Raw genomic sequence first — 26000 nt, 5'->3', positions numbered from 1 at the left:
GGCCGGCGTAAAGCCAGTAAAACCCAGGACAGGCCTCGTCTGTGTCTAAGCCGGTGTTCTCACGGCTTCGAAGTAAAGGTGCTCACTCACCCAGCTGCTCCTCACAAGCTTGGAGAGCCTTTGCCACCCACCCCATCCGTAGCCCTGGGCTTCTCAAGAGAGCCCTTCATAGCCTGGTCCCAAGGCTGAGGTCCTGTTCGCCCGCACAGCGCTTACAGGGTCGGGACTCAGATTCCGGGCGAGGACACCTGCAGCGGAGGGTGAGGAAGCCCGGGGTGACAGCCAGTGGGCAGGGGGTCCAGCCTCCGCACGGCCGCCGCTCGCCGCTCCGAACTACGCTTCCCAGCCTGCTCCGAGGCAGCCGCGCGCCCCGGCGCCGCGCCCGGCCGGGAGCCGCCTGTTGATCGCCGCGCTCGCCCCGGCCACGGCTCCGCCCTGCTCGCCGGCCCCGCTACCTCGGGGCAGACGGACTGACGGCCCGCACCGCCCGCTCCGGGATGGGCGCACGCACGGGTGAGCGCGCCGAGGGTGGGTGGGGGGCCCCCCCGGGAGAGCTGGGGCCTGGGGGGCCCCCCCGGGAGAGCTGGGGCCCCCCCGGGAGAGCTGGGGCCCCCCCGGGAGAGGTGCCGTCTGCAGCCCGCCGGCCAGCAGCGCGGGGCGGCCGCGCCCTCCCTGCCCGCGGGAGGATGCTCTGCGGGATCGGCTCTCAGCCGGGAGGGCGCGCGGAGCCGGGACCGCCTCTGGCCTCCTCGGCTTGGCCGAAGGCGCGGAGGAAAGCGCGGTGGAGGGCTGCGCGGAAGGGAGGCGCCCAGCGGGTGTGGGTCCCACGCGCTGCACTGCGGCTCCGCAGTCTCTGCATCCCCCGGCCGCCGCAGTGAGGGCGCGGTCTCTGTCCTCCCTGAGCTGCGGGGCCGAGTGTTTCCACGCTGGGCTTTGTTCCCCACTTCTCTCCTGTGAACGCTTGACAAGCTCCTGGAGCTTAATGCCTATCACTGCAGCGTTAGATCAGGCGGCGGGGAAGGGTGGACTCCTGCTAGAGCTGTCACCCGCAGGGTGTTTCAGCCTCCGAGAAAGCAGCGTTCGGAGAGCGGCCTGATGCAGGTCGTGAGACTCTTTTTTTACCCCCCTGGTTTAAGTAATGTTAGCATGTGCTCCCTTGAGTCTTCCTAAATTTTCCTTGTTGACCTGCAGGAGTGAAAATTGGTTTTTAATAATAACAATGACAATAATGGCTCCTAATGGGAATTTTTGAAGTATTCAAAGATGGGAAGGTGATGCAGGCACAATGTGAATTAGCAACGAAGGCTGTGAATGCTACAGGCTTCCTCTTGCCTATTAAACATCGAGATCACCAGGTCCTTGGGAAGGGAATGAAAAGAACGTCGGAGCAGGTATCATAAAAACCCATTTCCCTAGCTCTGCCATTAAGGAGCTGAGGGACGCTGGGCAAGTCTCTTCACCTCTTTTAACCTCTTTCTCCATGTAAAACGGGGTGTTCCGCCTAAATGATTTCTAAACCTCTGTTCTTTCAAGACTCTCATATCAAGGAACTAAGGAGAGGAGGGTGCGTCTGTTCAACACCATTATAGAAAGCCTGACTGTGACAGAACAGGAGGTTTTACCTAGTGAGGAGGAAAGATTTTTCAGGGTTTAGGCAACTTGACTTTTTAAAAAATAGAACTGGTTTTCTCTACTCTCTGCAGTCTAATCCAATAAATATGCATTACAACTGTTTTAATTTTTGTGAATTACTATAACTAAGTAGACAACAACATGTTGTGGATTTTCTGTGTTTGTTTTTAATTGGCTGAAGGTGAACTAATGGGATCATCAGGTAAAGGGAGATGTAAATGGCTCCCCAGGGCTAGGCAGGAACCCTCAGAGGTGGTGAGCAAGAAGGGGAGGAACCGCAGCATGAAATAACCAGACAGTACAGACCCTGAGGATAGAGAGGATGGGTACTGATGGGTCATTGTTTGAATAATAAATACACAATAGAAGGAATGAGAGAATCAGAAAACCAGCGCTCTGCAACTCTAATGTAACTGATTCAGGCAAGGATTCATCCACAGATGACAAAACCTTTGAGCCAGAGGTTGTTGGGGAAGAGGATTTTGACATTATTTCAAAGTATCTTGCCACATATTACCTAGGGAAAATGTGTCCTTACAATAGAGAGATGAGAAAGTCATCACCTCAGCTGAATGATCAAGCATGCCAACACGTACCATGAGTTTCCTGTTGGGTTATGCAATAAGGTGGTCATAACTTCACCTGTGTAATGTTCCTGCCAAAAAGATGGTGGGGCCAGGGTATTGTAGATTAAAATATTCAACTGACTTAACAATAAATTGGGATGAGTGAACTTTGGATCCTAAATCAGAAAAAAAAAATGGCTATGATTGATGAGTTGGAGACAATTGGAGAGACTTGAATATGGACTACATATTAGATAAATATCATGGAATTACTTTTCATTTTCTTAGGTGCAGCGATGGTACGGTGGTCATGTGGGACACTGTCATTTTCTTTTGAGATGTAGATATTAGAGGCAAACCGGCATGACATCTGCAGCTTTCAGCTGGTTCAGGGTAGGGGGGAGTAAAAGGGTTGGGGAGGAAGCTGGAGAATGTAGCAAAATCTTGACAGTGAATCAGAGAGAATGGTATATAGGTGTTCTGTTCTTTTACCTTTTCTGTAGATTTGAACTTTTTAAATTAAAAATTGGGGTGATCGATAAAATAGATAAGCAAACAAAGAGAAAGGATTGCAGAGGACAGTGTGGACGTCTGCAGGGAACTCACAGTGAATCTGTGTCTCACGGTGCTCACTCAAGATTTCAGTCCTGTTGGAGGAGTGAGTGGGGTCAGGGGAAGTTCTCTTTCTTGCTTTGTCTTAACTACTATCAATCATTTATTCTTAAGACATCTCATCCCCTAATTCCAACCTCAAATTCTGAAATTCCCATAGCTTAGAATTTCTAGCCCTCCCCACAAACCATCCTGAAAGCGCTATCCCTTTTCTCTCTGAGTTCAAGATCTGCGCCTGTATGGCAGAAAGTTCTAGGCTCTGGTTGTTTTTATTTTGAATTAGGGGGATGTTGGAGGAAAAACAGACCCAGCTTTCTGACAGAAGTTCAAGGATTTCCTCTTGTTCACTTTATTTGTAAATCACATACAACCAAATGTTTCCTTATAGACTATAAGCGGATCAAAGAAGCTCCTAGAAGGCAGGTGCAGAAGAGATTTCCTATTACTAGACTAAGAAAACAGAACCAATTCTTAAGATATAACACTTTAATTTTATACTGAATCTTTTGCTACAAGGGTTTTTTCCTACACACACAGACACACACACTCACACACTTGTATGTTTTTATATTCTGCCCCCCTGGTTTGGCACCAAGGCTATCCCATCTCTTTCATATGTGTCACCAGTATTCCTGGGTTTCCCTGGTGATCACTGAATAGAGTGGGAATGAGAAGGTCAGCCCTAGGACTGTGGGTAATAGGAGCTCATGAAACAAGGCACAAGACAAGCTGCAGCAAGCCAGGATGTGAGGAGTAAGGGGCATATCTGAGGTTCCAGTCCAGTGAAAAAACCAGGGGGCCTCTTGTCAGAGCAGTGGGAGGGGTCCAGAGTCTAGGGAGCTGGGCTGCTGTTCAGCCAATATATGCAGGGTCAGCCACCCCTCTTGTTTATAACCGACATCCATTCTGATGGACAATGCCCATTTCAGACCAGTTATTAAATATTTTGCATATCATCTTGATAAGCAGTCATGAGTCAAAGGGCACATAGCACCTGTAACCCTTAACAAAGCTTTGATCAAAACCAAACTGGAGACAGATGCCAGAGAGATAAATGAGTCAAAGATTCATAAGCAGACAGAAGCCAGCTTTTGTCAACAAACAGTAGAGAACCCTTGGTGCCAGTCAGGAAGTGAGAAGCCCGTAACTTCCCAAAGCCAAGGTGAGGGGACATAGCTAGAACCAATAGGCAGCTGGAGACCCAGACACCCAAGTGGAAGGCAAGGAGGTACGCAGAAGTCCAGAAACAGGAACCCCTTATAAAGCAGAGGATAGGGCCAGACAAAGGGATAGGGCAGTGACAGGGAGTAGGACCTGCCAAGAGAATTACAAACCAGGTGGCGGTCTGAGCAGACAGTGAGATTTCCATGCTAGAGCCCTTCTGCCCCAGGCAGGAAGCTTCTTGGCAACTTCCTGCCCAGGTGGAAACCTATCTCCTACTTTGGCCAGCCTCCCCATGGCAGCTCACTACACCTGGCAGCGCTGACCCAGGGTTCCAATAGGGTGCTGCTTCTCCACATTCAACAGATCCTGACAAGGATAATGAAGGGAACAAATAGCCCACATAGAAGACTGCACCCGAGGACAAAAGAGAAATGGCTTTGACTGAGGGCTTGCGTATGTTAGCAGCTGTTCCTGGTAGATACATCATCACATTAGATACCACCTCCACCCTCTGAGATAAGTCCCGCTCTGCTTGTTTCACCAAGGATGAGACAGAGGCTCAGAGAAGCTGTCACTGGCACCATGAATTGTAAGCATCAGATCCAGGGCTAGTTGACTCCAAGGCCTATGCTTTTTGTCTTCTGTTCTCTTCTGAACCTGGAGGGAGTGGTTACTGGTGGGCACGCTGTTTTAAAAGGAGACCGCTTTTGAGCAGTTGAAGCTATGGCCACGTTTGTGTTGTGAGGTAGGACAGCTTTTCATTCTGGTAAGGTCTATTCCTCATTCTCCATTCAGCTTGCCGCTTCCAATTGCTTTCTCATATTTTTTGCCTGAAATTCCTCCTTACCACACCCCATTCTCTGTCCTGTATCTCCTGCACAGATTTCTGAGGATATGGCAGGAGTCACTCAGTTATTTAAAAAAAAAAAAAAAAACAACAGACTTGAAAGAGCCATCTTGAAATAGCTAGATTCCAAAACACAAGCTATGTGTTTTGTACACATCTTTGTATTTGCCTGCAGCTAGAAAGAAATTAAATATGTAGGATTACTTCCTGTCCTGATACCTAGTAGGGAGCTACTTTATAACACAGGGATCTCAGCTCGGTGCTCTGTGATGACCTAGTGGGGTGGGATGGGGGGGGTGAGAGGGAGATTCACGAAGAAGGGGGTATATGTATACATGTAGCTGATTCATTTTGTTGTACAACAGAAACGGACACAAATTGTAAAGCAATTATACTCCAATTAAAAAATTCCTGTTTTGTTGGAGGATATATTGACAAGCTGATTTTTTTTTCTAATTTACTAGTTTTAGAAAATGTAGATTTAGCTCTCTTGTGGAAACTGGTTCACTCATTGTTTAAAGATTATTATAAAATATTGAGGATACATAATAAAAAATAATAACTTCTCACATACTGATTTCTCCTCTTGGGATGAAATCATCATCAGTGAGGTGGAAGGTCAGGTCGTCCTTCCCCAATCAGATCCCCACTGCTCCTTCTGAGATGTCTGTCCTTTCCATGTGTTGTCCTTTGTAGCTTTCCCAGATACGTATGTACTCCTAAGCAACTCATGGCAGTTTTACCCATTTAAAAAACTTTTCACAAAATGGGTCTTTGGTTTGGATCAGGCTTATTAAATAGGGCTGCATGTTTTGGGTTTGATTCCAAGTCTGCATGGAGGTGAGGCCAAAGTTTGGGCATTTTATGTTGTATCTGATTTTCCTCTTTCATACCAGTTATGAAATACATATACAAATAAGGTAGTGGAAGAAGAAGTAAAGAAAGCCACACTCCTTGTTTTCCTTCTCAGGGTTCATATCTTTGATAGGAAGAGTTATTGGCGGGCCCAAGTCATCCTTCCTTCAGCTCCAGTTCTTGCTCCTGTTTTCTAACCTTCTTGGTATGCAGGTGCACCTGGACTCCTGAAAGCGCTGCTTGGCACTTGCTTCACTCCAGTGTGCACACTAGTCTCTTGTTGCATGTTGAGAGCTTGCCATGGGACAGGCGCTCTCCCGGAGGTGAGACTGCAGTGATGTTTGGAAGCTTTCCACTGCAGCGTCACTTACAGGAGGAGAGGGCAAGTGTGAACACTTGGGGCCCTGGGTAGGGGCTTAAGCAGGCCATCCTTGAGCCAGAAATCTGTGATTTGACTTCAAAAGCTGTGTGAATAATATGTCCACATACATCTATATTTGTTATTAAAAATAAAACCAGCTTTCCCCCAAATCTTCAAAGTTGTCTTCAGGAGGGTGCATTATTTTTTTTCTCCTCTGGCTTTCACGCCCTCCTGATGCGCTAGTGCAACATATGCAGCTTGTTTTAACAGGGACTGTTACATAGTATTAACACGTTATTGTAACTACTTACTTAATGTCTCTCCTACTGCCAAACTGTAAGCTCAGCTCTTGTATGAAGTATCATCTGTTTTGTTCACTGCTCTTGTCCCAGCAGTGGAAAAGGGTGGGCTGTCAGTAGATATTTGTTGAATGAATCTACAAGAGGCCCAGGAATAGAAAGAATCATGACATCATCCCTGTCCTCTAGGATTCGGTGGTGTAGTTGAATTTAGGGAGCAGAGCAACTGTTCTGTGCTTAGGTGGCCTCAGAATGTTCCATGACAGAAAGTGGAGGCTGTGGATATGGTGGAATAAGTTTTGAACCAACAGGTCACTTCACCTTTCTGAGCTCATTTCCTTCATTTGATATTTGTTGGATGCCTATCCTGGGTCAAGACCTGTGCTAGGAGCCAGGACCATACAGTGACTAAAACAGATACGGTCCCCACCCTCACAGAGCTTAGCAAAAAAGAGAGATAAAACAAGCAGTTGTAATAAAGTCAAGAAGAGCTCTGAACAAGGGGTGTGCCTTGGGGTAGGGAATGACTCAGACCTGCCTGGGGTTACAAACAAGGCAACTTTGAGGAACTGAAGCTTACATTCTTATTTATTTTTTAATTAGACTATAATTGCTTTACAGTGTTGTGTTAGTTTCTGCTGTACAACAATGTGAATCAGCTGAATCAGCTGTATGTATACATGTATCGCCTTGTCTCCCTGTTGAGCCTCCCTCCCACTCACCGCCCCCGTCCCACCCCTCTAGGTCGTTACAGAGCACCAAACTGAGTGAAGCTTACATTGAGACTGGAAGATGAGCTGAGCTGGCTAGCAGTCAGCCAGAGGAAGAAGGGGTAAGAGTGCTCTGAGCAGAGGAAACAACATAAGGCGTGATCCAGGAGTTGGAAGCAGCCCAGGAGGCTGGAGCCAGGGGAAGCTGGGGGGTGCAGTGCAGGATGAGGCTGATGAGGATGACAAAGGTCAGACTGGATCTGAACCTTATCCTCAAGGCAAAGGGAAGCCACAGGAGGATTTTAAATAACTAGGGCAGAGTTGTTTAAAAAGATCACTTTGGCCATTTGTATGAAGAATTGATCAAAATGGACTAAGACTGGATGTGGCAGTGCAGATGCGTGAAACAGATGGATCCTCAACATGTTTAGGTAAGGACAGGATTGATGAATGAGGAAGAGACAAAGAAGAGGAGATGTCAAGAATGGTTCCCTGCTTTCTTGGCCAAATTTCTGAAATTGGAAATTCCAGAGGAGGAGAAGCTATTTGGCAGGAAAGATGACGCAAGTACTTCTACCATTTGAGATGCCTGATTCAGTGAAGTGGAGATGTTGGTTCAGCAGTGGGAACACATGGATCTAGTCCTCAAGGAACAAAGTCTTAATCAAAGATTTGAGGGTCCTCAAGGCGTGGATTATAATGAGAATTTTGGACGGGACGAGTTTCTCCCAGGGAGAATGTCCAGTGTAAGAAAAGAAATGGTAAGACAGGATCTTGTAACATGCCAGTACTTAAGACAGAGGAAGAATTGCCAAAGGAGACCAAGAAGAAGTGGTCAGAGAAGTAGGAGAAAAACCATCTATGTTGCTGGTCTGGATGACCTTTCAGGCCTCACTCAGCCCTGACATTCTGTGGTCTGCAGAACTGGGACCTGAGCCAGGTCTCCAGAGCACATGGATAGGCCATGAGAACAGAGAACAGCATTCCAAGTGACATTACAGTATCAGCCAAGGTCCCAACAAGAAACAGAGGACACACTCAATTGAGTAATTTGAGGGAATTTAAATAAAGATCCTATTTACAGAGTTGTAGGGAGGGTGTAAGGAGTCCAACAAGACAGAAATCTGGCACCAGCCATACAGGGACCCTTCATCACCCCCAGGCCTCAAGTCAGCAAGGCAGCGGTGGGGGCAGCCCTACAGAGAAGGCTCACTAGTGGGCGATGTTGCCTTCTGCACCAACGTCCCTCCAGTTTCCTGCTAGTGCCTCCTGTTGGCCGAACGAGTCAGAGGGCGAGGGAGCCTGATGATGCTGTGTAAATACGTCATCTTCCTGGGGCACCGAGCAGTGTTGGGAGTGAATGGGGAGGGGAGGGGCAAACGAGATGTCCAGAAAAATTATCTGGAAAAATGGAAGTCCATAAATAAGGGAGTATATTAGTTTCCGATTGCTGCTGTCACAAATGCAGGAGCCTAAGACAGCACAAATTTATTATGGCATTGCTTAGGAGGTGGGAAGTCCAAAGCAGGTTTCACTGGGTTAAGATCAGCATGTCAGCAGGGCTGCATTTCTTTCTGAAGACTCTGGGGAGAATTCATTCCCAGACCTTTTCCAGCTTCTAGAGGCCGCACACGTTTCTTGGCTCTTGGCCCCTTCCTCTATCTTCAAAGCCAGCAATTGCATCACTCTGTCCCCCTGCTTCTGTCATCACATCTCATTCTCTGATTCTTCTACCTTCCTCTCCCATCTTTTAAGAGCCTTTGTGATTACAGTGGGCCCACCCAGATAATCCAGGATAGTCTCCCTAGTTTACGATCCTTGATTTAATCACACACAGTCCTTTTTGCCATGTAAAGTAACATCCCAGATTCTGGGGATTAGCATGTGGGCATCTTTAGGGCACCATTATTCTGCCTACCACAGAGAGTGAATAAACCATTTTGGCTGGATTGGAGGGCTCCCTTAGGAAAGTTATGGGGACAGAAATTACAAAGTGCAGATCAAAGCCAAAGAGTGGGAGCTTGGGATGCTCGATTGTGTAAATTTCATTCTGTAGACAAAAGGGAGCCATTGTAAGTCCTTAATCAGGGAAGTGGCTTGTTTGCAGTGTGAAAAAAGATGATCTAACTATGGTACTCTGGTGGCTTAGAGGGAAGGACAGAATCCTTTAAAAATGCAATGAGGGTACTCCAGGTCCAAAGGAACAAAGATCTAAAACAAGACTGACAGGAATGTGAAAAGTATGATGCAGTAAGAATCCAGTGGAAGTGGTAACCAGTGAGACAAGGGTAGAAAGGGAGGAAATTCAGCTGATCAGAGTTTTGGAAGTGACTGGTAGATTCAGCTTTCCAAGTGGCTCAGTGGTGAAGAATCTGCCTGCCAGTGCAGGAGATGCAGGAGATGCGAGTTCAATCCCTGGGTAGAGTAGATCCTCTAAAGGAGGAAATGGCAACCCACTCCAGTATTCTTGCCTGGAGAATGGACAGAGGAGCCTGGCAGACTATAGTCCATAGGGTCACAAAGAGTCGGACATGAGTGAACAGCTGAGCACACACACGAACACTTACGCACGATTGGTAAGTTAATGGTATGATCAAGAAAACCGGAACTAGTCTGTTTCAGGGGAAGATAAGAAGTTGGGGTATACTTGTAGAATTCTGGACCAGAACTACAAATAGAATCTTATCTAAGATATCATCAGTCATAAAATACACCAATATTTTACATAGCACTGTGAAGAAAAATTCTGCCAATTATTGTCTTTTTTTTTCCATCATTTGTCTGCATCTCACAGCATGGGGGATCTTTTTCCCTTCACCCCACCCCCCATCAGAGATCAAACTTGCATACCCTGCATTGGAAGCATGAAGCCTTAACCACTGGACCGCTAGAGAAGTGCCCACGCTACCAATTAAAATGTGATCCTTGTTGGGAATTCCCTGGTGGTCCAGTGGTTAGGACTTGGTTCTTTAACTGTCAGGGCCTGAGTTCAGTCCCTGGCCAGGGAACTAAGATCCTGAAAGGCACGCAGCATTACCAAAAAGAAAAGTGACCCTTCTTAAAAATATATTTTTTACTTTATTGAAGAGCTGTTTTAGATTTACATGTAGTTTTTTGAATTGACATTCAACAAATTGCACATATTTGAAGCAAAAGTCTGACGTGTTTTGACAAATGCATACACCTGTGAAGCCATCATGACAAACCCACCAAATTTCCTCACGCCCCTTCATACACCTCTTCCCCTCCCTACCTCTCTTCCATACCTAAGCAACTACTGATATGCTTGCTGTCATATAGATCAGTTTGCATTTTCTAGAATTTTAGACTAATGGAACCTGACACATACATTCTTTTTGGTCTGGCTTCTTTCATTCAGTATAATTGTTTTGAAATTCATCTATGTTGTTATATATACCAGTAGTTCATTACTTTTTATTTCTGAGTAGATTCTGTTGACTTAAAAAATATTCACAACCTAAAAGTTGAGAGTTATGTTATATTCAGTGGGAATTTTTAGAACGTGAAGCCTGGGAGACAGCATCTCAAGTAATCCTGAGACACCAGTTTGAGGAGGCAAATGTGGGTGGCACATTATATAGAAGTTTTGCAACAAAGGGCAAGTAATCTGAACATCAAAAGATTATTGTTAGTTAAAGGGAAACCAGATATCTCAAATTAAGGAACTTAGTGGTTTTCTATGTATGGGAAGATGCAGGAGTCTGGGCTCACTGAAATCATTCCTTTGATATATACCTCACCTCTCTGGGGCCAGTATCCTGTGTTTTCACATCCTGACTTTCCTCAAGGCTTACTGTAGAGCGTGACTGTGGTCTGATGGCTGCTAGATGGCAGGTATTCTTTCCTTTCTGAGTTCCTTCGGGGCTCAGCATTGATGGTAGCTGCAATCACTGATGACTGTGAGATCCTTTGTTTACTGATATGGCAGGAAATATTCTACTTCTCAATTCCATTAGGTGGATGTCCCACAATTTGCTTATTTACTCACCTACTAATGATCACTCAGGTTGTTTACGGTTTTGGCTATTACAAATAAAGCTGCTATGAATATGCATAGTTTAAAAAAAAATCATATATCACCTCTGTGCATACATAAAAAGGGAAAATGGAAATGAATTGGTTAATAGTCTTAAAGCTTCATGTTCAAATTCCAACTTTCTGAATCACTGGTCTTTTCCACACAATATCTCCTCTGTGCCATGAAGAGTGGTAATTTTTTAAAATTTAAATAAATGGTAAATTATTTAAATTAAATTTAAAAAACCTGTAAAAGATCTAAAAGCCTTTGATGTTGGCTCTTAAACCTTATGTTAAGTTTTAAAAGAGTGTTTCACTATTTTAAAAAGTCCCTGGGACATTTTGCAAATCCCTGACACTCCTTTTGCTAGTTTTGAAGCTGTTGCTTTTCGTATTTATGTATTTATAGGCATGGCAGATATGACTTCTTGACCACTGCTAGGTCATGAGTAATTGTAGGACCATCAGTTGTGGGACAGTCCTCAATTTCCAAGTGTTAAATATGAGAAACTGTGTGACTTAGAATCTATTCGATAGGGTAGTTCAACCATTTCATTTGATAGCTAAGAGTGTGGCAGGCTGAGATTCTTGTCCAGACTCATATAATAAATTAGTGGTAGGTAGGACCAGAAAGCAGTGTATACAGTCCAGTCGGTTTCTCTGACTTTAGTAGGATAGGATTTTTCTGGTTTGTTTTGGTTTTGTTTTTTTACTGGAATATTGCAATTGAAGTTTAAAAGAAGGGAGGCTGATGGAAGGGAAAGAGAGTTACATTGGATATGGAAAAGACACCAAAATAGAAAACCACAAACTGGTACATGGTAAACAATAGAAATAAGAGAGGAACAATATTCCGATAGCTCTTAAGTGGCCCACCCACATCCAATCTCTTTCCGTAACAACCTGTTTTTCATTCTTACCATTTGAATTACCTTATTGAAAACAAGTCTTCTCAGACCAACTCCTCTACTTGAAAAATGTGTAGTGACTCCCCGTCTGGAACAGAATAAAGCCCAGATTTTGGCAAGACGCATAGGGAAGGCCCTTCACAGATGTCCCCACCTCGTCTTTTGTGGTTTCCTCTCCCCCCTGCTCCTCCCCTCTAGCCACACCAACCATTCACCAAGCATTATGTACTTTCTTTTTTGTTTGTCTTTGTTTTATTTTTGTTTTTTGGCCACACCTTGCAGCATATGGGATTTTGTTTCCCAACCAGCTATCGAACCAGAGTCCCCAGCAGTCGAAGTGCAAGGTCTTAACTACTGAACCACCAGGGAAGTCCCTCATCTACTTTCTTATCCTGTACCTTTGTTTATGCTGTTGCCTTTCCCTGCACACATCATCCACCTTATGACCTTTTCTTTCAAGACTCAAGCACAACTTTTTTCACAGTTTCCACTCAACTCCCCCACCCCATCCTACTGTGTACATGACTTCTGTTATAACACTTGTCGACTGAAAAAAAATGCACAACCTCAAAGCTGAGAATTGTGTTTTATTCAGTGGACTTTCTCAGGACTCAAACCTGGTCAGAAATCTCTCAGATAACTCTGAGAGGTGTGCTAGAAAACAGTATATATAGGGTTTTTTGCTACAAAAACCAGGGAATCAGACCATCAAAAGATTACTATTAATTAATGAAAACCAAACATCTCAAGTTAATGAATTTAGCACTTTTTTATGTGTGGGGAGCTGCAAAAGACTGGGCTCACCGAAATCATTCCTTTCATAGGCACCTTATCTAGGGCCAGTATTCTGTTCTCTCCTATCCTGAGTCCCCTCAGGGTGCACTGTTGGGCTGGCTGCAGTGGCTGAGGGCTGTAACATGCTTTGCAGCCTATATATCAAAGGTTATATATCTATTGAAAAATGTATAGTAACTCCCCATCTGGAACAGAATAAAGCCCTGGTTCTTTGGCAAGACGTATAGGGAAGACATCCTATACACATGTACATATATATATATACATATATATATACACACCGGAGAAGGCAATGGCACCCCGCTCCAGTACTCTTGCCTGGAAAATCCCATGGGTGGAGGAGCCTGGTAGGCTGCAGACCCATGGGGTTGCTAGGAGTCGGACATGACTGAGCGACTTCACTTTCACTTTTCCCTTTCATGCACTGGAGAAGGAAATGGCAACCCACTCCAGTATTCTTGCCTGGAGAATCCCAGGGACGGCAGAGCCTGGTGGGCTGCCGTCTATGGAGTCGCACAGAGTTGGGCATGACTGAAGCGACTTAGCAGTAGCAGCATATATACACACACACACATACACACACATATGTATATATAACTGAGCTGTGATCTCCTTGGGGAAGGAGTCATATCTTATTTATCTATGTATTCCTGTTTTTTAGAACCATGCCTGGCAAACAGTAGGTTTACACAAGTATTTATTGCCTTGAAAGATCTGCTTGATATTAATACTGCCAAAGGAGAAACACAGTCAGTTAAGCACATTGCTATTTCCTGAAAGCAGTATTATCTTTCTAGAGACGATTGGTAAGGTCCCTCTGCCAGAAAGAAGGGATTGGAGAAAACTTTCATTTTGAGTGGAAGTTTAGGAGGAAGGTAGTATAAAAAGAGAAAGTTGAAAAAAGAATAGCCTAGGAATACAAAGAAATACAGCTTCCCAGGTGGCACCAGGTGGTAAAGAACCTGCTTGCCAATGCAGGAGATATAAGAGATATGGGTTCATTCTCTGGGTCAAGAAGATCCCCTGGAGGAGGACATGGCAACCCACTCCAGTATTCTTGCCTGGAGAATCCCATGGACAGAGGAGCCTGGCGGGCTACTGTCCATGGGATCGCAAAGAATCGGACATGACTGGAGTGACTTAGCATGCACAAAGAATTAGGGAAAATGGCTTTAGAAACAAAAAGAAAATGAGACTAGAAAGAGAACGAGAGGTGGAGAAAAAGTAAAAGAAGGGAGAAGAGTGGAGAGAGTAGCCAGGATTTTAGACTCTGTCTTAGTTTACTTGCAGGGGAGTTTCTTGACAATGCTTTCTCACACAGACAGTTCAAACTCTCTTTCCTGAATGAGACCCATTTTGTATTCTTCACATCACTCTCCCTCTGAAAAGACACAAGTCTGCTCCTTACAACTGCATTACAATTAGTGCATTGTTTTTCATTGTTGTTCTCTGTGGAAAGCTGAAGGAGGCAGAGTAATCTGGTGGGAAGGCATTCACTCAACGGGGACCCCACAGGCCTGGCACACCCCAGCTCTGACACCTCAAGCAAGGCATTCAGTCACTTGCGAAACCACGCAACTCTGATTGGGGTTTGTACCTACGATCTTTTAACTGAGAGCACACACCTGGTCTCAGGACTTAATGAAGCTTGGGTTCTTGGTGTCTCATTGCAGAAAGAATTCAGTAAGAGACAAAGTTATAGGTAAGAAGTAGATTTATTTAGAAACACACTTCACAGACAGAGTGTGGGCCATCTCCGGAGGCCAGAGCAGCACCAGGGTATGTATGGGGTTGTCAGTTTTTTTAGCAATGGGTAATTTCATAGGCTAATGAGGGGGAGGGGGCAAGTGGGCCTTAGGAAGCATCACTATGAACAAAGATAGTGGAGGTATTTCCAGTTGAGCTATTTCAAATTCTAAAAGATGATGGTGTGCATGTTCTGCACTCAATATGCCAGCAAATTTGGAAAACTCAGCAGTGGCCACAGGACTGGAAAAGGTCACTTTTCATTCCAATCCCAAAGAAAGACAATGCCAAAGAATGCTCAAACTATCGCACAATTGCACTCATCTCACATGCTAGCAAAGTGATGCTCAAAATTCTTCAAGCCAGGTTTCAACAGTACATGAACTGTGAATTTCCAGATGTTCAAGCTGGATTTAGAAAAGGCAGAGGAGCCAGAGATCAAATTGCCAACGTCCACTGGATCATCAAAAAAGCAAGAGAGTTCCAGAAAAACATCTACTTCTGCTTTATTGACTACATCAAATCCTTTGACTGTGTGGATCACAACAAACTGGAAAATTCTTAAAGAGATAGAAATACCAGATAGGAATACCAGACCACCTGACCTGTCTCCTGAGAAATCTGTATGCAGGTCAAGAAGCAACAGTTAGAACTGGACATGGAACAACAGACTGGTTCCAAATCAAGAAAGGAGTGGTCAAGGCTGTATATTGTCACCCTGTTTATTTAACTTATATGCAGAGTACATCATGAGAAATGCTGGGCTGGAAGAAGCACAAGCTGGAATCAAGATTGCCGGGAGAAATATCAATAACCTCAGATATGCAAATGACACCACCCTTATGGCAGAAAGCAAAGAGGAACTAAAGAGCCTCTTGATGAAAGTGAAAGAGGAGAGTGAAAAAATTGGCTTAAAACTCAGCATTCATAAAACCAAGATCATGGCATCTGGTCCCATCACCTCATGGCAAATAGATGGGCAAACAATGGAAACAGTGTCAGACTTTATTTTTCTGGGCTCCAAAATCATTGCAGATGGTGACTGCAGCCATGAAATTAAAAGACGCTTGCTCCTTGGAAGAAAAGCTATGACCAACCTAGACAGCATACTAAAAAGCAGAGATATTACTTTGCCAACAAAGGTCCATCTAGTCAAAGCCATGGTTTTTCCCATAGTCATGTATGGATGTGAGAATTGGACAATAAAGAAAGCAGAGCGCTGAAGAATTGATGCTTTTGAACTGTGGTGTTGGAGAAGACTCTTGAGGGTCCCTTGGACTGCAAGGAGATCCAACTAGTCTATCCTAAACGAAATCAGTCCTGAATATTCATTGGAAGGACTGATGCTGAAGCTGAAACTCCAATACTTTGGCCACCTGATGCGAAGAGCTGACTCATTTGAAAAAGACCCTGATGCTGGGAAAGATTGAAGGCTGGAGAAGGGGACGACAGAGGATAAGATGGTTGGATGGCATCAGCGACTCAATGGACATGAGCTTAATCAAACTCCGGGACATTGTGAAGGACAGAGAAGCCTGGCAAGCTGCAGTCCATGGGGTCTCAAAGAGTCGGACACAACTGAGCAACTGAACTGAAGCTGAAACTGAAACTGAATGAGGGGGAGTTGTATTCCAGCTATTTGGGGAAAAAGGTGGAGATTTCCAGGAAATGGGCCACTGCCCACTTTTTGGCCTTTGCTGATTGACCTCAGAACTGTCATGGCTCCTGTGGGTGTGTCATTTAGATGCTAATGTGTTACAGTGAGCATACAATAAGGCTCAAAGTCTACCGGAAGTCACATCTTCTTCCACCTTGGACCTTGTTGGTTCTAACCAATTTTTGTCATGTCCTATGGCTATGTTGTTCTTTTAAAAGTTGTGCCCTGCCCCCTTGCCTCATGTTTCACTTGGGCCTCAGAATATTCATCTGTAAAATGTGATATCCATATCTCTCTGGGCTTCCTTTCCAGGTCATTGTAAAAATCTAAATAAGGGAGATAATATGTATGAAAATACTTTGTAAGCAGACAGGCTGCTCTACAGATGAAGATAATACTACTTATTTTGTTGACTGTTTCATCCAGTGGAAAGACTCCATGGGCAGATAGCATAGCTCTGTCTCCTGCTAATAAGTCCTATTTATCAAAAGGAGGTAACAGTCTTTCTTTCTTCTTATTAGTATTCTGAAGTCTCAGGAAGCTGGCACAGTTAAATGTTCATGGCCCCATGAGAAAGGCATATAAGAAACCATGGCACTCCCTTTTCAAAAAGAGTTGGAGAAATACAAGAACATTGATGAAGATGAGCTTCTTGGCAAACTCTCAGAAGAGGAACTGAAACAGTTGGAAAATGTTCTTGATGACCTAGATCCCGAGGTTAGTGACCTGGAACTGAAGCAGGTGGTTAGTGATAAGGTGGGATGAATGATGTAGCATGTCCTTAAACAATAGTATAGGAATCCCTGAGCTCCAAATGCAGATTCTGTGTTCTTCCCTAATTGGTTCTGAGTCACTTACTTTTATAAACCATGGAGAATCTCAGTAGCCACATATTTGATATGGTAATTGCATTTCTCAAAAACCAATTTAATGTTAATGCCAGAAAATATTTTCCATTGACTCCAAGAAGGACTAGACTGACTTATGGAAAAAGAAAGGAAAGAGAAAGAGGAAACAAACATGACCAAGTTTCTTTTGAGTCGTGTATTCTGCTGAGCCCAGAAGTCCTTGACTTAAATTATATTATCCCCCTTTCATAAATAAGGGGACAGACCAGGAAAAGTAATTTACATAAGATCCCATACTGGTAACCTGGTAAATGTGTACCCCAAAAGCAGATATTTTTAATATCTCATTTCTTTAACATATACAAACAAGTTAAAATCTTGGTGATCTCACAATAATGGATAGATTAGAATAACTGTAACTGTAATATCAAATAAATTTAAATGGAGCATCTCATGTTTTTATGAGCTCTTAAAAAGGTAAGTAGCTTGTTATAATGTTTGTTTAGCAAGCACTTTCTTCAGCCCTGCTAATGTTATCTCAAACTTAGAGGCAGAGATGTCTAAAATAGTGATTTTACTATAAATGAAAACATCCACTAAAATCTTTATATGATATTCTATACTGCCAGATAATTTGAATGTTGTTTTTACTTTAAAAATGCAAGTATCTTTTTTTACTTTTTAAACTTAAAAGAAATACCTATATGTTTACTCAAGCAGATCTATCATAATGTTCACATACCAGCTTGGATGTTTCCCAGGAGAGATTAGAAATGAGTGTGGGGACTTCCCTGGCAGTCCAGTGGTTAAGAATCCACCTTCCAATGCAGGGGAGATGGGTTCGATTCCTGGATGGGAAACTTAAGATCCCACATGACTCAGAAGAACTAAGCCCGAGTGCCACACCTAGAGAAGCCCACGAGACAATGAAGACCCAACACAGCAAAAAAAAAAAAAAAAGCTTTTTAAAATTAAAAAAAAAAGAAGTAAGAGAGTGTGGCCATATTGGCTCTTCCATATGTGTGCCCGGGAGCACTGCTGGACAGACCTAAGTGGTATCTATAAGGAAAGAGGCTGTGAAGGGTGGCTGGCCTTTTGCTACCATGTTCTAGAAGGCAGCTGCAGCAGTCTGAGGCTATTTCAGCCACCTGAGTTCTGCCTGAGCTCTTTGGGAACACCCCCTGTCTACACAGAATGTTAGAGTGAATAGGGCCTCAAAGACATGCCAGAGCTCCAGCCCTCATCTCTGCCAGATGTGCTCTCCCCAAGTTCCCCCTACACAGCAGGGGTCAGGGAGGGAAAACATATCAGACACCCCCTTTCCTGCTCATTCTTCTGTCTCATCAGAGTGCACTGCTGCCAGCTGGATTTCGACAGAAAGACCAGACACAGAAAGCAGCCACGGGCCCATTTGACCGCGAGCACCTCCTTATGTACCTGGAGAAGGAGGCTTTGGAACAGAAAGACAGGGAAGACTTTGTGCCCTTCACTGGAGAAAAGAAAGGTAAGGACCACAGGTGGAGTCTGATAACGTAAGTACCCCAATGTATTGTTGTAGAGGGTCAGGTGAGGGAACTGGCCTGAGAGTGGGAACTAAGCCTGAACTGGACTCAGTAGGATTAAAAAGCATCGTGGCTGGTGGACATATGTGTGTGTTTCACATGTCTAGACCCACAGACCATACACCACCAAGGGTGAGCCCTCCATGTCTCTACAAATTACCCAATTTTGTTCCTTTTTGTGGATGAGTAATATTCCATTGTATATAGTCTACCTCTTCTTTATCTATTCATCTGTTGATGGATATTTAGGTGGAATGAAGTAAGTCAGAAAAACAAGTATCATATATTAATACATATATAGAAAACTGGTACAAATGAACCTATTTGCAGGGCAGGAATAGAGACAGACATAGAGAATGGACATGTGGGCATGGCCCGGGAGGGAGGTGGGATAAACTGGGGTATTGGGCTTGACATACGTGCACTGCCATGTGTAAAGAGATAGCTAGTGGGAACCTGCTGCATAGTACAGGGAGCTTAGCTCAGTGCTCTGTGGTGACTTAGAGGGGTAGGATGAGGGACAGGTTGGAGGAAGGGCAAAGAGGAAGGAGATATATATGTATACATATAGCTAATTCACTTTGTTGTACAATGTTGTAAAGCAACTATACCCCAATTTTTTAAAAAAGAGTGAACACTAATGTAAACTGTAGATTTTGGGTGACAATGATGTCAGTGTAGGTCCAGCAGTTGTAACAAGTACACACTGTGCTGTGGGCTGTCATTAGAGGGGAGGTTGTGAGTTAGGGACAGGGCAGACATGGGAACTGTCTGTACTTTCCAATGCTAACCTAAAGCTGCTCCAAAAAATGAAGTCTATTAATTAAAAAAAAAAGAACCATGGCAGAAGATGTAGGCTACAAATAGAGAACAGACTAGTGGTTACCTGAAGGGAAAGAAAGGAAAGGTAGGGTGAGATAGAGGTATGGGATTAAGAAACACAAACTACTATGTATAAAGTAAGTAAGCAACAAGAATATATTGTACAGCACAGGGAAATATAAACATTCTTTTGTGATAACTTTAAATATAATTAATTTATAAAATGTTGAATCACTCTGTTGTATACCTAAAACTAATGTAATATTGTAAATTGATTATACTTCAATAAAAATTTAAAAAGCACACACTAATGTGCAGAGAAATTAAAGATCTGAACAGCAAGAATGACAAAAAAAGCTGCCAGTTCAAAAGAACAAATATTGTCATTAGAAAAGTGTGAATCTGTCTTCTGAAACAGGTAACCATAATTTATAAAAAAATAATCTGCTTAGCCAAAAAAAGTAATAATCTGCTTGAGTGAGGGGGCAGAGAAAGGAACCCATAGACTAATTAACTGAATGTGCTGTGCTGTGCTAAATCGCTTCAGTTGTGTCCGACTCTTTGCGACCTTATAGACAGTAGCCCACTAGGCTCCTCTGTCCATAGAATTCTCCAGGCAAGGATACTGGAGAGGGTTTCCATGCCCTCCTCCAGGGGATCTTCCCCACCCAGGGATCGAACCCGCATCCCTTAAATCTCCTGCATTGGCAGGTGGATTCTTTACCACTAGCACCACCTGGGAAACCTAAAATGAACTGAATACTTAGAGTGTAATGGTATTCAAATTCGTTTCATTAAAAAAAAAAAAAAATCTTAAGCCCCAAAGAAGCAGTTTTGGAAGTGTAAAGTAGCATCAAGTACTGGTGTGTTCCTCTTAACTGGGGACTGTCCCAGTTGCTGGTGTCTACCCCAGGTCTGCCTCTGTTGTGTTAGATGCTTCCACTAGAGGCCAGTGCGGTTAATCATCTGTTCATCTAGCATCTACCAGCCACCTCCTGTCTTCAGAGCCCTGTGTCAGGTGCTGGGACCACAGAGCAGACCCTGCCCTGCCCTCAGGGAGCATGTGGTCTAGTGAGAAACATTCTGATAGACCTGGAAGGGGCCTGGGGAGTAAGAGGATGTTCCTCCAGCTGGGAGTGAGCTCTGAACTAAGACAGGAAAATCCTCCTTCCTAGCTCCCCACCCTGAGCTCCCCTTTGGAGGAAAAGTGGCTACCAATCCCCTATCCAGGTTCCTCAGCTGTAAACAGTGACTTGGTGCCCAAAATATGATGGGAATTGCTGATAACCTCGTGACATCCATTGTCTTTTTAAAACACAGATCTGATCATGTCATTCCCTGCCTAATGTCTCAAACCATTGCCATGGTGCCCAGAGTCATGGAGAGCTCACCTGGCCCACCTCTCTGCATCTCTCCTCCCCTCACTAAGCTCAGCCCCACTGTCCTCACTCCGTTCCCCAAACCTGCCAAGTTCTTCTCCCATCCCAAGGTCTTCTTCTCTCTGACCCACTTCCCCGTTTTTTACCTCCTGAGAGTCCCAGCTTAAATGTCAGGGCCTCCAGCTTTCCCTGACCTCTCTGTCTAAAAGAGGCTCCTTCTATCACAACATCCATTTATTGCTCTCATAGCACTGTGACAGCATCCATCCTTTTGTTCACTTCCAGTTTTGTGTGTTTGTCACATGAGTCTGAGATCCACAGTAGGACTGTGTCTCTTTTGCATCCTGACACAAAAACTGGCATGGGGCGGGCACTGGACAACATGGATTAGAATGAATGCCATCTCTGAACTTCTGTGCTGTGGCCACGGGAGCAGGAGTACCAGCTCCTTGGCTGCTGCTTTCCCTATGCAGCGTCATGGCTGCTCTGAACCGTGTGCATCCAATGGCTCGTGAACCACTGATGATGTCATTTTATTAAGAAAGTGAGGTTGGGCAGTGACAAATCGGGCAAATAACCAAGGTTTGCAGTAGAAACATGGAGCTGTTTCTATGGCAGCATAGTTATTGTTAGACTAATTGTGAAGGAAAAAATAAATTGTAATGTCAACTCTGCAATAAAAAGCCAATTAATTTGCAGTATTAGGGTAGTGAGAGAATAACAAGAGGAGAGCTGTCGTCTTCTGTTCTCAGAGCAGAGGTCTGGGGAGCAGCTATGGTGAATTAGCTCAGGTGAATTAGATCAGGATGATCCAGATTAATCTGAAGATGGTTCTTAGGGGGTTAGGCATCCAGGAGTAGTCAGTAATAAATAGGGGTCCAGATGGGGTGGACAGCTGCACAGGAGAGCTTAGGAGAAGCCACATGATTGGGTTAAAGGAGCAGAAAGCAAGTTTTCCAGAAAGAGTGGAAGGATCAGAGTGAGGTGTGCACAGGGTCCCAGGAAGACCACCAGTGACCCAGGAGCAGTGGGAGGCTGTCATGAGTGTTCCAAGAGAGGAGCCAGACAGCCTCAGTGCAGAAAGCTGGGTGCCCTGGGCCCTCAACTTCCTGGGCTACATTATTCATTTAGAACTTGTCTTCCAGTTGGACCCCAGGAATGGATGTGCAGGAGCAGTTATCCTGAATACTGATAGTTGGGCCACCTGCACACCTAGAGTTCAGAGTAATCCCGAACGGTACCAGGAATTAGGAACTCATAAATCCTGTTTTGATTCTGGATCCAAGATCATGACACCAGGAAGAAAATGCTTCAGACTGCAGACACTATGTAAGAGTCTGGGAAGAGCCTCAATGTCTGAGATGTTATTAATTGATTGATTTTGTTTGTTTGTTTCCTTTTCTATTCTCTGGCCATTCTCCTATTTTGTATCCCAGTGAGTTCCCCTTTTTTCCTGGGAAATATGGCAGCTTATGTGATGGTCAGTGGTAGAGCCCTTGTGGCCAGGATATTCCAGAGTGACCACAGCAGTGGTGCATCTTTGGGGTCCCCAGCTCTGCCTGGCACCTGTTTATGTATCCTGCCATTTGAAAGTCTGGTAAACCAGCAGGAAGTATGCAGCCCTGTAACCAGGGCAGTCTCCTGGAGAGTTTTCATGAGGGAGTCCCTGATGTGGGTTTTGACCCTTTCCTTTCCCATGAGAGTGGGGAAGGCCAGGCTAGCCAGGGAGACCTGGAAGGAGCTTGGGTCCCAATTGGCTGAAACTGGAGCCAGCTGTCTGTTCTAAGGTGATGAAAAGGCAAAGCAATAGAGGGGTGAGTCTTTGGAAAACTCCAGCAATCAAAATGGAGAAGGCCAATTTCAAAGATCATGCCTAGAGACTTCCTTTGTGGTCCAGTAGCTAAGATTCCATGCTTCCAATGCAAGGGGTGCATATTCGATCCCTGGTCAAGGAACTAAGAACTCACATACTGTATGGCAAAAAAAAAAAAAAAAAAACCATGCCAAGCGGTGGAGCAACTCCAACCAAGAGAGAAACCAAGAGTCAAAGCCAGGAGGATTTGAAAAAGAGTGTGAGTAGGCCTGGAGTATCCCATGGTGGCTCTGGAGTAGCCTGGATTTATCTCTATGAGCCATCACACACTTGGGATGTGGATGTGTTGGCCTGCCTGGAAATTAGGAGCAGGTCACTTGTCATCCTCCCAGCTCTCTGATTATCAGTCCAGAGGTTTGGGCTGGGCAGGCAATGGGGTGCTGTAGATTTCAGTATATTCAGAAGTGGATGGGGGACAAAGTAAGTGGAATCATACTGACTGGATAAAGTGGAAGATGGTTGCAGAGAATGCATACAGGGGAAGCACAGAGCCTTGCTGATCAGAACTCTGCATCTCTAAATATGACAACTCTTGATTTTTCCTTTTAAGTCAGGCTGACTTTGATGTGCTCTAGAAAGATGGTGTGTTCCCAGGTCACTATATCAAGCAACTCCTAGATATAGCATCCTGGTTGCCTACAATTGCAGTTGGTGGAAGGAGAGCTCGATGAGGGAGATTACCAGTTTGTTCCCCAGGAACCCCTAGGGCTGTTTGGATGTATCCACCTGCCATATGCAGGATCCAAGGCAAGAACACAAAGAGAAGTCCATGTGCCATTTTTATAAATATTAAATGCTAACAAACTGTTAAAATATGTGCTATCTTCCTATCTAGGCCAATATTCTTAGACTTCCAAGAGTTCCTCAGAGGGATATGGGTCCATCCTGCACTGCCAAGGCCTCAAGCACCATGGCTGACACTCCAGCCTACATATCCAAGCTTCATCCATACTCACTCACAGACAGCCTCCCTTTGGCCTAGGGGTACCTGCCTTCAGAAGGATGGACATGAAGAAGGACTCATGCAGGCGGGTTCAGTGCTCTTTGGCAAGGAATCTCGGGGGCAGATGCCTGGGGAATAGTCTAGCAGGTGGCCTGTATTCTGGATGAGAATGTCCCTTTGTCCCTGTGGCTCCACCATCAGTGGGGTGCAGGCAGTGGGGAGGGGCATGCAGCCAGAAGAGAGCAGAGTTGGGCCCTCTAGAGTGTGGGGCCCATGGCAGGGCCCCTCTTGCCCAGGGCTAAGGGCAGAACTGCCCGTGATAGGGATTAGAAGCTACTGCCCCCTCTCTACCTCCTCAGGTCTCTGTGTTGCAGAATGCAGGATTCCTCCTCTGCCTCCCTTCCCTCTAATAGTGGATTAGTGACATTGGCATCATCTCAGAAATTAAGGAATCCTGGTTAGACCTGCATTGGTTTGATGCTTCAGCTCTTAATGACCAGAGCTGCACATTCTCTGGTTAGTTCACTTCCCCTATAACAAGGCAGCAGCACACAATGTTTTTGTTTTTCTTCTGATTTAAAGGGAGAGTCTTTATCCCCAAAGAAAAGCCCATAGAAACTCGTAAAGAAGAAAAGGTGACCCTGGACCCAGAACTGGAAGAAGCTTTGGCCAGCGCCTCCGACACTGAACTCTATGATCTTGCAGGTTAGTCCTCAGCTCTGGGAAGCGTTTCTGTCCAGCTCTGTGACCTCCAGACATGCACTGACCCCCTGGAAGCAGCCTCTGAGCCCCTGTGTCACTGTTGATTGTTACTGTGATACCAGGTTGACTTCAGCCATTAGGCAGTGAGAGGCTGGATGCAGGTCACCTAAGCTCTCTGAGCAAACATTTCACCGTATCTCAGCTATAAAATGTAAAATCATATTTCAGTTGTAAAATACCCACAGTAATGCCTATCCTACAAAATCCAGGAGTTACTGTGAGAAATCAAAGAGAAGAAATATGAAGGAGTGTTGAGAATTTAAACAATAAAATAACAGCCCTTATGCCTTCAAAAGAGCTTCACATTTGGCATTTTATCATCACAAAATTTTCATTTCCATCACAGAATTTATTGTTCTTTCCCACAGTCACTGTTTCTGATTCCCACTTAGAGTTCTGTTAACCTAACCATGGAGCAGAACCCATTTTACTGTTATAGTTCCCCAGTAAAGTAGATCCATATTCAGCCCAGTCTGCTCATTTTTTTCCAGTTTTCTTAACAAGAGCAACAGTATAATAATAATTATTATTATATGTGAATTGTGAATTGGTTATACATACAGATAGAAAAAACCCAGGGAAGGGATAGTTAGGGAATTTGGGATCAAATGTACACATTGCTATACTTAAAATGGATAATCAACCTACTATATAGCACAAGGAACTCAATGTTATGTGGCAGTCTGAATGGGAGAGGAGTTTGGGGGGAGAATAGATATATGTATATGTGTGGCTAAGTCACTCTGCTGTGCACCTGAAACTATCACAACACGGTTATAAAGTAAAAAGTTTTTTAAAAAAAGAAAAAACCCAAATAGTACAGAATAATATGTAATGAATTATATAAGCTTCCTCCCGTTTCTTATATTTCCTTTGAAAAAGATTCCATGCATATACCAGCGTATTTGTGTACTAATTGGATGGAAATTTGCGTTATTGAGTCATTAGGTCCCCACAGGATAGAAGTGCTTTGAAAAACAGTCCAGAGCTTTGGCAAGAATTTTCACATTGTTATTCCATTGGAAGACATGAGTGATAGTAATCTCCTTCCTCCCAGGAGAACCAACTCTGCCTTATTCTAAAATTAAAACTTGACAAGGGGAGAGAAATTATAATCATAAGTTGCTTAGTGAATATGGGGCCAAAGCAAGATATGCTTGTTGGATGGTCTCAGTGTCCTGTGTTTATTCTCCCTAGACAATGCCAAAAACACAGTGACAAATTCTTATTTAACAAGAATTTGTAAAGCACTTAGAACAGTGTGTAACACATAGGAAGTCATTTAACCCTTGTAATAGGTAAAGTGTAATGATCATCCCTGTTTTACAGATGGGGAAACTGAGGCTCAGCGGCATTTAACAACTTCTCAAGCCATACAGATAGTACGTAACAGAGTAAGGATTTAAACTCAGGCTGACTGCTCCTGATTGCAACCCCTACACTCGCTGGCTCTGAACATTTATCCTTTGTTGGCTATACGGGCTGTCCTTCTAGAGTATAGTTTACAGCGGATGAGGAACTCAGAGGTGGGCCCATGACACCATTGGCAAATTATTCTGGGATCCTTCCCTGGTAGGCCTCCTGGAATTTCTCACCTGGAGTTTCACTAATGAAGGGAAAG

The 26000-nt window shown here is 44.3% G+C and overlaps 1 protein-coding gene across 2 annotated transcripts in view; it reads left to right on the top strand.

Annotated features, from left to right (window-relative positions):
* Nucleotides 1-399: 399 nt before the first annotated feature.
* TMOD2 (tropomodulin 2) overlaps nt 400-26000 on the top strand; it is a 48954-nt gene continuing 23353 nt past the window's right edge. For both annotated transcript variants that reach the window (XM_081508224.1, XM_081508223.1), the window contains exons 1-4: nt 400-513; nt 16712-16907; nt 18386-18542; nt 24200-24322. In XM_081508224.1, coding sequence (XP_081364350.1) covers nt 16782-16907; nt 18386-18542; nt 24200-24322 — 406 coding nt within the window. In that variant the 5' untranslated portion in view covers nt 400-513; nt 16712-16781. The remainder of the gene's footprint in view (nt 514-16711; nt 16908-18385; nt 18543-24199; nt 24323-26000) is intronic.

The sequence above is a fragment of the Giraffa tippelskirchi genome, chromosome 7 (assembly GCF_054371585.1).
Source record: "Giraffa tippelskirchi isolate mGirTip1 chromosome 7, T2T-mGirTip1v1.2.pri, whole genome shotgun sequence".
NCBI classification, from domain to species: domain Eukaryota; kingdom Metazoa; phylum Chordata; class Mammalia; order Artiodactyla; family Giraffidae; genus Giraffa; species Giraffa tippelskirchi.
This window is presented reverse-complemented; position numbering and strand designations above follow the sequence as displayed.